This window comes from Corvus brachyrhynchos, unplaced genomic scaffold, assembly GCF_000691975.1.
Source record: "Corvus brachyrhynchos isolate BGI_N302 unplaced genomic scaffold, ASM69197v1 scaffold32, whole genome shotgun sequence".
NCBI lineage: Eukaryota > Metazoa > Chordata > Aves > Passeriformes > Corvidae > Corvus > Corvus brachyrhynchos.
The window spans coordinates 9,265,513-9,279,071 of record NW_008237919.1 but is presented as its reverse complement, the minus strand read 5'-3'; the positions used below and the strand labels follow the sequence as shown (position 1 = coordinate 9,279,071).

At 39.9% G+C, this 13,559-nt stretch overlaps 1 protein-coding gene across 1 annotated transcript in view; it reads right to left on the bottom strand.

The window, feature by feature from the left end:
* The window catches only part of SRGAP1 (SLIT-ROBO Rho GTPase activating protein 1), a 74,382-nt gene that overhangs the window by 46,300 nt on the left and 14,523 nt on the right, over positions 1 to 13,559 (bottom strand). The window contains exons 4-5 of the mRNA XM_017733185.1: positions 6,869 to 7,051; positions 6,352 to 6,480 (exon numbers count right to left, since the gene is read on the bottom strand). Coding sequence (XP_017588674.1) covers positions 6,352 to 6,480; positions 6,869 to 7,051 — 312 coding nt within the window. The remainder of the gene's footprint in view (positions 1 to 6,351; positions 6,481 to 6,868; positions 7,052 to 13,559) is intronic.

Below are 13,559 nucleotides of genomic sequence, written 5' to 3'. Positions count from 1 at the left end.
TTCCCTACATTGTACAGTAAATACCTTCAGTTTCTCCTCCGTGAGCCTCCAGGTAAGGGGAGGTGTCACCTCAATAGTGGCACATCAGTTTGCTAAGAGTTGCATACAAAGCAGTGCTCTTTATTCAAATGGGTGAGATTTGCCCCCATCAGAGGCCACTGCTTGGCTAGAGCAGTCAGAGCAGTCTGCTTTAGCGCATCCCTCAGTCCCCAGCCACTCCCCTTGGGTGCCCACCCACAGCCTGAAGCCATCCATCCCTGCAGGACTCGCAAGGTAACTATGGAGTTGGGTGAAGAAGCAACTTGAACTCAGCCCACTGTATGCTATATGCATATATACACCTTTTATATCAGTACTTCCCTCACAAGTATTACAAACACCACAGGACTGATAGGATCACATTCCTCTCCCTTTCCTCTTATTTGAAAAAGGAGAGAAAGAGAGAGGGAGACAGGCATTGAGTTGTACACGCTACATGGGAAAGAGCTTTCAACCTATTTACTGTACCAAAACCCGTGTATAGAAAGGAATGAAACTCTTCACGTATGAGTAGAAGGGAACGAAAGACTTCACACCTTGACTTAGGTATGGTAATGACTACTGATGAAGCTGCTCTCTGAAATCTAACAGAGAGCTGTTTTATTCACAACAGAGCTTCCAGAAAGACTAAGTTTTCACTCCTAGCAAGTACTCCTGGTAGTGACTGCAGATGGGACAGTGGCTCTCCAAAAAACCAGATGATGAACCATTCAAATAAAATGAAAAAGATGTCGTGTTCAATCAAACACACAGATGTTAACCTCACTCTTTTGCATTTATAAAATGGAAATTTGTGTTACACTTACTGAAACAGCCACTCAACTTTTATACTAAAGCGCATCCATATTTCAAAGAACACCAGCCTCAAAAATATTGTTTCTAAAAGGAAAAGTCTCTTGGTGTTTTTCTCTTGTTCTATGTCAAATCAGATCTCATATTTAATTCACTATCTTGGATGAAAAAGACAGACTAAGAGTGCTGATAAGAAAGTGAATTGGGACAGCTGTTTTATTTCATGTGCATTAGTTTCAGAGAGACCTCATGGAAGATTAAACTGAAAAGGAATTAAAAATAGAGGGCAATGCCAGGTTTAACATTGCCAACTACCAAGTGTTATAAAACTACAGCCTGAATTCTGGCTCTAGTGGATTAATCTGAGTATCACAAGAAAGCTTATTGATTTACAATTAGAGCTGTGTGGGTTTCTGATGCAGCTTTTTTGCAAGCTGGAATATAAGATTGCAGCCTTTACGCTGTGACATAACTTCATTGTTTAACCCTTAATCCACACAGTCACACGATCATCTTTGGCAAGTGGTGACAGCTGAACAAGGCAACAAATACGGCCTCTCGGACAAGAAGAGGATTTTTCAAATGAAGCAGAATATCCTGCCAGGCTAAGGCATTTTCTTGTAATGCCAATGCCAATGCCAGCAGAGAAAACAAAAATTAAATGCAGATCCTGAACTAATGCCTTATCACATGTACCTCTTTGAATGGAATTAAAAACATCTGAATTTGAAATTTTGCTTCAATTACTCATGTAAAAATAGAATTGGTATGAGGGAAGTTATTTTTTAAAAGCAAAACTAAACACTCAGCCATCACAACTCTTAATTCTGCCAGACCATAGCCCATTTTCCCCAAAATCTGGAGACACAGATCATAACTGGGAAACATCTGTCATAGTATCAACTCGTGGCTACCCAGAAAGAAATGCATTGTTTTAATCTGCTGAAAAGATGGTATAGAAAAGAGAGTTGTCTAGAACAGGGATAGCACTTTTGGTATTTGTTCATTACTGAGGCCAGAAGTTTAAGGTATTGCCACTAAACTGCTACCCTGACCAACCACATTTTCTCTCATCATGCTTGGAAAAATCAATCATCAGCCTTTTTGGTGCTGCAAAAAAGTACTACATGTATGCAGATACACATGCACACATGCACACATATTTACAGGATTTTCAGGAAAAATCTGTAGATCTGTGGAAATACTTGTACAGTTCAAGTGAGCAACCACACTTAGCCAAAATAAATACGAGTCTCAGAGGTTCACTAGTCAGCACACCGAGGGTACAGCCTGGGTGGTTATCTACCTATGGATCTGCTATCTATCTATGGGCTAGAGAGGTGAGATGTCACTTGGTGCAGTAAGACATGACGATGAAAAATAAGAGAATGAAGTCACAGACTATGAGTTTGTTTGCATTTCGGGATTCATGAAGACTTTTGATTGGGCAAAGTGGAGGGAGATGAGGGATGCATTTGGGATATGTGTGAAAAATTAATTTTGTAATTTGCATTTTATTCTTATTTGGAATTAAATCTGAAGCAGTCTCAAGAGCATTTACTGCCTTTATTGTACCCCAGAGTATATTTAGGCTTGAACAAAACAAACTGCAGTGCTTAGCACAGAGCTTCAACCAAACCAAGCTGCTCTTATTTCATTTAATTTTGTTTCAGGAATAGTAATAAAATTCTAATGTCAATGGAGAGAGGAATTCATAAAAAAAGCCTTAACCTCTGAATAAGTCACTTTCTAAGTATTCTGTTACACAGACATCCACATTCAAATCAAAGGGATCTGGCTGTACATATCATATTTATGAGGACTTACGTAATAAAGATCAAAAGTGCACACACTTTACCCTAGTTTTAAATTTGGTTTTACGAATGATTAATAAAGAACCTTTACATAATGAATTAAGTTCACAATAGCTAAATGTTGCTTAACTTCTTAACGATCCAAAGCATGCAAACTGCAATTAGACATTCAAAAATTCCACTTTAAGAAAGACCAACACATTAATATTTTATTTATTTCAGCAAGAGAACTACAGTGAAGTTGTTTTGATTACTATTTCCTAGTATTTACCTTCAGATCATATAAAGTGAGTAAGATGGTAAGTTTTCAGACAGTAAGTCTCAAAAAAGCTCCTTATCTTCCTCTTATACTCACGTAAATTTAATGAACGTAAATGAGTAAAAGTATGTGCCATATGGACAGATGCTGGCACTAACAGCCAGATTAGCAGCAGTGTGTAGCCTGTCGTTCCTCTGAAACTCAAAATCTTAAAAAGAAATTCTATATACTAGGTAAAGCTTATTTAATTCAGCTAATCTTTACTGTTTTTTACAGATACAAATAAAGAAAATAACTAATTCTGTCCTCCACTTGAACTAGATCCCACTCTAGTCAGCAGAGAAGAAATATTTAACAGAAAGTTCAAATTCCTCTAGCACAATATGAAGAGGACAGAAATACACTGTGCATATGAAATCCTGTTTATCTCTCTGCTTCTTTGCAAATGTTAGTCTCATCCCTCAGCTCGCTAAATGCATTAAATCATCCAGCTAAGACTCCAGCAATATTTTTATATTGCTTTTATCACAAGAGCTTCAAATGAGCAACACATCGTAATTTTAAGTCAGAAGCCCTGAGCTCTGTTAATGAAATGACGGAGTTGAACAGTTCAGACTGAGTTCAGATGGGAACTGTAATTTAGGATTTTCCATATAAGCCTCATATATGGAAAAGGCAGTGAAGTCCAAATGAAAAATAGGCAGGGTTTCTTTTGGTAAAAACAAGTAGTTCCACTATCCTCCCCAACCTAGTTAGAAAAAAATTTATTGAACTGTTTACTACATTACTTCATGTATTTATCCCATTTTTATCAGACCCATTTTTCACTAACATAAGAAAACATTCCATTTCATTTATGGGCAACACCAACAGCTTGGGGAGATCTAAATTCCTTCCATGTTAACTGGAAGCTGGACACAGAGGAGAGGTAATCTCCTTCTGTACAGGCAATGAGAGAGAGTTCAGGGAAGCACAGAAGTCAGGCAGGAAAACGGGGACAAAATAGAAAGGGCAAACAATGGAATCGCCACCAGCTCTGAAAGCTCCAAATTGTCCCACGACATTAACAGATTTACAAAATGAGGTAGTCTGGACTGTTGCAACATATGGCCACTGGGAAGCATGTCTCACATTCCAATGATATAACTCTAAAACCTTGCCAAGACTCTTGCATTTACAAAAAGAGTTTCCTTTGTCAAGTGGCAAACACTCTGTCTAAATACCAATGCTTTCACAGCATATTCTGATTAAATACAAATGTCTGAAAGACACTTCATTTAAACGAGCTCACAATTGGATTACATTTGAAGCAAATTCTGGTTGGACATGTTTACAGTCTACTCTTACAAAACAGTGATGCAAAGGGCAGCTAGACTTTCCATTTAAATTCCTTAGGGAAGAGTAATTTCTCAAGCCATTTCGCCAAAAGAATGTTATTGTGTACATTGGTCCATGGCTTTCAAAAAGACAGAGCAGATACAATTTTTCGGCATTACTAAATATTGTAGAATGTATATTTTTGTTAAAAACTAGCAGTTAGGAGGCTCTAGTCTTCATGGTTGTGTAAATACCTTTACATACACTAACTCCAATGAGTGTTGTCTCTGTGTGTGTATGGACAGAAAGCTTCACATCTCCTCCCATCACAACTCTTTGTAAAGCTCCAGGCTTGTGGTTCCTCCCCTCAGTTTTCACTGCTACAGAAACCTCTGTGGGCATCACCGAAGTGGATAAGAATCAAATGCATTTTCCAACCTGGTAAAGTTTTGACCAAGTAGAAACACATACTGGACACATTCTCTGAGAAATGTGAATTCTGAAAGGGAAGGCAGGAGAGGTGACAAAATGAGCATCTTTCCAGCTTCCGAAGGGGTGAGGGGGCTGGGAACAAAAATGAAGAGACCTTTCTTTCCTTCCAGCATCCGAGAAGAACTCATGAAGTTCACACATATGAGACATGCCCTAACTAGAGATGAAAAATTTGTTATCCTTTAAGCAGTAGCAGGAAAATCATCTGTTAGGTAGGGTCAACCTCTCACTTGGGGGGTACCCCAGCAGGTACACTGCTTGTCTTTAGTTTTCTGCCCTCATCATCCACCTATAGATCCTGGTAAATGCTTTCATTGCCTGGACAGCCTAGATGGGTGGAGCAGGTTGTACAAGTGGATGGACGCAGATTAGACAGGGACAGGCCACAGGCAGAATAAACCAGAAGAAATCAGAAGAAAACATGCAATAGCAACCAGGAAAGGAATAAAAGAGGTGTTGAGATAGAGACAGAAAAAAATACTGAAAACACAAAAAATATTCATTGCCATCTTTTATAGGAAAGCAAGAAAGGAATGAAGCAAAACCATTTGAAAGGGAAAAGTTATAACAAAATCAGGCAAGATTTTACAAATTACAGAAAAACTAGAAATGACAAAGAAACTGTCTATCAGTATTCAGATGACATATAATAAAACACGTACATGCAGCTATTTTAGTCCATTAATCTCAAGAAGGCATTTTTCCCTTTCTCTGTGAAGCTTTGCTTCTCCAGTCAGTGGAAATGAGAAGGCACTTGTCAAATTCTGTATTAATTTATTCCATATTAGAAACCAGAGCTGTATATGAATGTTGTTTACTACTGTAAGTAATGTATGTTACTGTAGCAGTAGCAAGCATATTCGAATACCTAGGATTTCAAACGGGCCACAGAGGCATACCCACTAAGCTATTTAACCCTACACTGCTAGTGAATGAATGTTCCGGGGCTTGTGTTTGCTGTCTCTGTATTTTCTCTATCACATATAAAGTCAGCTTACAAAGAGGGTGGGATGCGTTAGACTGCAGGATGCTCCCTCCGCATCGTGTAAAAATGTCAGTCATACAGGTTATGGAGACTAAATGCTGGCACAAGTCAACATTAGTGTATAACCTCGTTCTTCTAGGATGTTCTCATACAAACAACTTACTGAAAATAAGTAACACGTGTGTCGACAGCATAGAGTACAGGATTGACTGTGTCTGTTCTTCAAACTACATGAAGTAAGAATAAGAAGCCACCGTATATATGATTCCATGACTAAAGGAATGAAACCAAAGAATTTTGAAAACATGGAAGAAATTCCTTCTTGAGAATTAAATACCACTAGATGACCACTTAAGAAGTTTATCTTGTAAAAAATATGTATATCCCAGAAATTGTACGTAATGGAAATGTCATATTTTCTATTGACACATGAGGAGCAAACACAATGTTCTAACTTTAAGGAATGGGTTCACCACCTTATTGGAACTTTATTTTGTGAAACACAAAGTTAAAGGGAAAAACTTCTGATGATATCATACATTATTATAAATAGTAAGCAGGCAATCCATATGGCTAATGTATTCCCTTTAAAACTGAGGAAAAGTATTATTCTTGAACAGAATAAACATAAAAAGAAATGTGCCAATACTTACATCGATTAAATCCGAAAGGTCGTGAATATAATACTTGAAAACAGAAGCATTAGTTGCTTCAAGGGTGAGCAGGTACTCATTACGGGCCTTAATAGACTTCAGCTTGTTTTCAGAATATTTTGCTTGACGCTAGGAAAGACATTGCATATTAATGTGTTTTAATTACTTCATTTTTGGTATGCAGCAAAAATGGTAACAATTCAAGCACACATTCCTAGTAACAAGAAAGAATCTTAATTTCCAGCCTGTTATACATACAACAAATATAATACAAGTGAAAACTTAGTATTTTGTTTCAAATGTGACAAACTATACAGTAGGAATTACACTGGGAATAAAGTATTCCCCTCTCTGAAATGCAATTAGGTCAAGTTATCTATAAACCACTGCTAGTTTGTTATGTGTACCTTGCTTAATTTTATTTTCCAGCTGGATTTCTCTGTCTAATATCATGCCAAAGAATGTCAGAAATGCACTGAATTTATTTCAAATGAAGCTAAATAAAAGGAATATTTACTTTTTCCTTCATTTTTTCAATCTTTTTCACAGAGCTCCGTCTCTGGTGCCTTTCTTCTAGTCGAATATGAAAAACAGGGTCTCCTGACCTCCCAATCTGTTTTTCTTCCTGCTTCTCTGCCTCCTTCAGTTTGCTTTCTGCACTGATGCTCTCTGCATGATACATGTGGTATGTTTTCATGACCTGGAAAAGACAAGAGTCAAAGGAGAGTTGGAGAAAATGAAAATATAAAGGTATCTACAGAAAAACCAGTCTTCGAGCAAAATATTGTCTTATAAACATGGATCTTGGGTAAGTTTCTTTGCCAATGGAGATTGAGGACTTTTGATTGCATTTTTCTATTCTGATTTATTTAACAGTATTTCAAATAGGGATTTTTTTCCTTCATTTCTCTGATAGGAAAGAGCAAAAATCATTCTTATTAAATTTCAGGATTCTTGTCTTCAAGTGAAAATCTAAAATAATGAACAACAAAACTAAATCTGTATCAGTACCAAATCTATCTGATATACAATTATCTTCTGGGCTAAGTAACAGCTTGGCTGTGGATATTAAGTGTTTGAAAGCAGAAGGATCCCTTCAGCACTGAGGAAAGGGGAAGGAAGGAGAGGCAAGGGGAATCTTTGGCCTTGGAGGTAGCTGGATGACTGCCCATGGCCTGGAAAGAAGTATCTGCCAACTGCGCAGCCGGAAGACTGGCCCTGATGTAAAATCAGATGAGAGCTGAAGAAGGAGCTGCCTGATAGATAAATTGTGAAAATGTTTTCCCCATAGACCCAAAGTTATCTTTCCTTCACACACGTGCTGAGCCTGCAGATGAGAGAGCTTTTGTTGCCAGTATGCAAATACATGCTTGCACAGACCACAAAGAGGGAAAGGGACTGGTTTAGCCCAGTCATCCCTTCTTCAAGCAAGAAAAACCTCTGCCTGAATGCAGTGTAGTGGACAGCAACCAGTCACAACCCCCCCACCCCTACCTCTGCTGGGGAGGGCTGTCTCTGCCCACTTCCAGCAAAGGAAGCACCATTCTGCCTTCTCCAGTCTTGTTGTTGTTGTTTGTTTCTTTGTGTTGATGTCTTAAGTTTAGAGCACTGAACAAAGCAGGAAGGGATCCTCAGGCAGCCAGAGGCCTCCACTCTTCTTCTCAAGGGTGCCAGAGCTCTCGCCCACAGATATTATATTTGGGTGGAGGCCATGCAAACCATTCACATCTCCAAAGGACACAGGCAGGGAGGAATCAAACCAGCTGCTTGTGTGACCCATGGAGGAGAGAGACTGTTTTGGGAAGCTGCCTTGAAACATTCCCTTGGGAGAGCGTACTTTTTGTTACTGAGTAGTTAGGCTAGCCTTAGGAGTATCCATAGAGTGGCAAAACAGGGGAGACTACAGCTAGATACTGCAAATTCACTGCAGCATGTCTTAGCATGGATCAACACAAACCAACTGCATGCCATGCCAGTGGGTGGCTGAATTGATGTGTATTTCAACTCCTGTGCAACAGAAAGACAGACACTTTCAGAGAGCTGCAATTTTGCATAGCCATGTATGTTTTACACCATAACTGTGTATACCACTACTTAAGACGGATGCCACCAATATTAAAAATGAAACAGGCAACTCTTCACCAACTTCCTGTAGTAAGGTAAAACAGTTGGAGACAAGCAGTAAAAAGTGGCCCTGTTTTTATTTGAAGAAATGTATATTTACAGCTCTGTGGTGAAAAAAACCACACTGCCTGGAGCAAGACTTAGTGTTATTGCTGCTGCTCCTTTGTAGCACACTGTGCTCCAAGGCCTGAGCTGAGTGCAGAGCTCCCTGCCCAAACAGTGCCTACACCCGCTGGGAACAGCTGCTGCCCCACCAGCTCACATCTGCACAGATGAGGCAGAAAAAATCCCCAGAGATGAAGGAAGGTGGGTTAGAAAGAGAAGGCAAGCCCACAGAGCTGAGGCTGCAAGGTTCCCAGTTTAACCAAATAGCGTGTTCAGTCTCCTATAACCTGCACTGTTCCAAAGGCACTCCTAAAGCTGTCGATAACCAGTACCCAGGGAGCTTAACTCATACAGCCACAACTCATAGAGCCACATGGAAGCAAAAGAATTACTGCAAAGAGAAGAAACGGACTTTTTAAAGAAATGGTTTATATAATAAAACAGAGAAGCACAGAAAGTGATATGGCTCTTATTAAAAATAATGGAGAAAGGAAATTAAAAGCAAGGTTGTGCCCTTTTCTTTTGGCCTTTCTATCCAATTCTTTTAAGTGTTTCTTTACATAAGGCTAGGGGTGTTTCCTTTTGTTTTTTATCTTTTTTTCTGTGTCATCTCTAGAAACTTTTTAGTTGGTGGGACACGGCTAACTCATGTGTCTTACCACCTAGAAAAGTTATTTTCTTTTGTACTCTGCTTGCAGAGGGAACTATGGACCCTGATGGAATTAATCCAAGAATTCTCCAAGAGCTGGCTGATGTCATCACAAAACCTCTCAATTTTTGAGCAGTCTTGGGTATCAGTGAAGTTCAGGATGACTGGAAGCTGCCGAACATTGCCCCAGTTTTCAAAAAGGGCAAGACAGAGGACCCTGGAAACTACAGACCTGTCCACCTCACTTCAGTGCCTGGTAAAGCTATGAAGATTATTCTGGGAGCTACTGAGTAACAACTGAAAGACAATGCAGTCACTGGTCACAGGCAGCATGGCTTCATGAGAGGGAAGTCCTGTTGACCAAGGGAAACCAGTTGATGTAATCTTCTTGGATTTCAGTAGATCTTTCAATACTGTCTCTCAGAGTATCCTGGACAAAATGTCCAGCACACAGCTGGAAAAACACCACGTGATGGATGAGCAATGGGCACAGTTACAGTGAATGGGGTAACATCAGACTGGTGACCTTCATTAGAGGCGTTCCACAAGGCTCCATCCTTGGTCCTGTGCTCTTCAACATCTTCATTAATGACTTGGACTCAGGACTGGAAGGGATGCTAAGGAAGTTGACAAGTGATACAAAACTGGGAGGAGCTGCTGACTCCCACCAAGGCAAGGAGGCCCTGCAGAGAGAGCTTGACAAACTAAGCGAACTGGGCAATCACCAACCTCATTAAGTCCAACAAAGGAAAGCTGCTGGACTCTGCACCTGGGATGGGGCAATCCTGGATGTATGGACAGACTGGGGAATGAGACGCTGGAGAGCAGTGCCATGGAAAGGCACCAGGGGGCCCTGGTCAAGGGAAAGTTGAATATGAGTCAGGAGGGCCACCTGGGGTGCATCAGGCACAGCATTGCCAGCCAGGAAAGAGAGAGAGGATGGGCTCACCTTGAGTACTGTGTGCAGTTTTGGGAGCCACAATACAAAAAGGATATAAAGCTATTGGAGAGTGCCCAAAGGAGGGCAACAAAGATGGTGAAGGGACTTGAGGGGAAGCCATATGAGGAGCAGCCGAGGTCACTTGGTCTGTTCACCCTGGAGAAGAAGAGACTGAGGGGAGACCTCATTGCAGTCTGCAACTTCTTTGTGAGGGACAGAGGAGGGGCAGACACTGATCTCTTCTCTGTGGTGACCAGTGACAGGTCCTGAGGGAATGGCCTGAAGTTGTCAGGGGAAGTTTAAGCTGGATATCAGAAAAAGGTTCTTCACCGTGAGGGTCGTTGGGCACTGGAACAGACTCCCAAGGGAAGTGGTCACAGCATCAAGCCTAAGTTCAAGAAGCATTTGGACAACACTCTCAGGCACACGATGTCACTCTTGGGAATGGTGCTGTGCAGGGCCAGGAGCTGGACTCAATGATCCTTGTGGGTCCATTCCAACTCAGCATATGCTGTGATTCTGCGACAAATAATATCTGAGAGTTTTCTAACTGCATCTCAAAGCGCCTAAGAGGTGAAACAAGGATTCATTCTGCTTGCCAAAAGCAGTAAGCACTGAAGTTTTTTAAACTATTTTTCTGAAGGCCTAGCAGACTAGGCAAAAATGTCCTTCTGCAGAGGCTGACACTTCAGCTTGCCTCCTTGTTGGAAGCAGCACTTCTTGAAGGAGTAGAAGTGTATCGCTACCTGTTCTCACCAATGTCTCCACACCGACTCCACTAGCTTCACATCACTGAGGAGTATTTCTTCCTCTCACTGCTTGCTTATAGCACATGCTACCAAATCCAGACTGTCTCACTCTACACTGATTGAAAGGCAAGTTTTGTGGGAGAACTACATGGAACTCATAGTCTTTGTGGGGAACTAAGATGTCTACTTGAAACCCATGTTCTCAAAACAAACTCTGCACAAGTTCTTGGCACAAATGGTTTCCTAAATAACTTTTAAATAAATATTATTATTCCTAAATAATTATAATAAATTTTAAAAAGAAGCCCTCTCTCTGTATTCACGGGACTGGACATCAGTCAGTCAGTCAGTCCTACCCAAGCCTCACTGGCTTAGGAATCAATACAGACTCTGTACAGAGCAGTGACCAGCCTATGCATGTGACTCCTGTCCAGTTTGTTACGTTGACAGCACTGCTTAACTCATGCACTAGTGAAATCATTATTTTGCAAGCCTCTGAGGAAAACTTTTTCATGATTTTTCAGCCTTTTTCATGATGTGTCAATGCTTTTTTAAGAGCTGATATTGCAGCAGCTGAACTTAATTTGAAAAGTGTTAGAGAGACACGTATGGAAAAATAAATGGGAACAAGCTAGGGACCAGGCTTCCAAGTATTTCAGTGCATACTTCCTCAACAAATTAGCTTAGAATTTGCATGCTAAACTGCATATATTATTCTTTCCCTTAGCACTATGCCATCTTTTTGCCTTGGAGTTTTAAAGACTCTTAGATGTTGTCAAACATAGTAACAGGCTTTCCTAAATCCTACAAATAGACTTACTGTATGAAAAGTTCTGAGCATCGTAGGCCTCTGATCTGTGAACATGCAACAGACTCATAGATCTGTTATTCAAACTACGAATAATTTCATGAAACAAGCAATAATGCTTCTCAAATGTCCACCAAACTGTTGAACTGACAGACCATCCTGTGAGAGTATCCATCACTGAACTGACTTTAATTAGTCTCCAAAGTGCTTATTGATCAGCCATCAAGTATGCATTGACAAAAGAGAGCATGCTGAACTGCCATCATGACATTTACTGCATTTCTCCACTGTACCAAACCAGCATTGTTAAATGCATATTAGTACCTTCCTAAAATTAAATATTGAGTTTATCTCCTATTAATTTAGCAGGTTTATTTTGCTGATCCAGTGATGTAAAATATAGATTTCTGTCAGGTGACTGTGTCAGACTACAAGCAGATGAAAAAGATTATGCTACCCTAACCAAGTACTCTCACATTTGTAGGTGACAGACTGTTCACTTAGTAGTATAAACATCTCAATTTTTGTGCCAAAGTTTCACCATCATTCGTAAGAGCTCAGCAAATAGGCTTAAGGCAGAAGATAGTATTTATCACAGGGAAGGGCACATTTGAGTACATCCTTAGATAACTATTTTATTTAAACCCACAGTTGTTATCTAGGAAAATCCATCAACAAGACAGTAATTAGTGCTGTACTTCTGTGGGCTATAAGAAAAGAATATTCCCATAGCAAGGGACTGGCTTTCCTTTACTACATGCATACTTCTTTTCTAGAAAACTTCTCAAGCCAAGGGAAGACTGAAAGCTACAGAGTTAAAATATATTGGAATTACTGTGTTAACATGTACTTTATTTTTATAATAAAAGTGCATAATTAAGAGCTTTTTCATAGTGTTTCTCAGGAAATAGGAATTTCCTGGAACAGTAGCTCATCCCTGGTGTAATTACCATGTTTGAATTGTTATAGAATTGTTGCTGCTAAGATGTGAGTTCTTATCAGAAGGTGGAGTCATAAGGGTTTTATTAAATTGTGTTAGTTAGTGCTCTGCACAAGAAATAAGTAAAATCTTGTGCCAGTTTTACCACACCAGTGGCCTCTAGCAGTAAAGCAGGCTCAGTATGAGTTGTTGTCAGCATCCTGTTCACTCACTTTCAAGCCGAACTCTGATGTGGTTTTAGGAATTGTCATTTACTGATATTCTTATCAATACAGGATTACTGATTTCACCTTCTCAGATCTCTGACGTGCTACAGTAAACTAAACTTTTTAAAGAGAATTCAGATTCTGTGTTATTTCAGCAAAGAAAAAAAGAAAATCTGGCAGCAACCACCTTGAGAAATTAAACAGCCAAGATTTTTGAAGAGTAAGATAAATCAATGGAAGATGCAAGTGGCACAGAAACCCTTCTTTTTTAACATCCAAGTTGCTTTGGACTGCCCCTAGTTTTTCATTTTTCTGAGAGCTTTACATTTGCATTGCTTGTGAAATGTGTGATGCCAGTAGGATTAATTTGAAAAGCCACGTGGGAGACATGAAGATATACTTCTATGATGTGCATCACTTTTCTCCACCATTTGCCCTCAGTCTTATTACGGGAACAGCTCTGTATTTTTAACACACTTGTGACCTCCCTGACTTCTTTAGAGGACATTTATGAGTATGTCATGACCCCTAAATAAGTCCAGTGGAGACCTCTCTCCAATACAAGAAAAGAGTCTGCCTACCTTCTGTTCCCTATCATTCCCCATCACACAGGTACTATTGTTATATACAATATATACAGTACTTGATCTGACAAGGCAAGGTACTTTAGCTTCCCAGAGAGTGGAA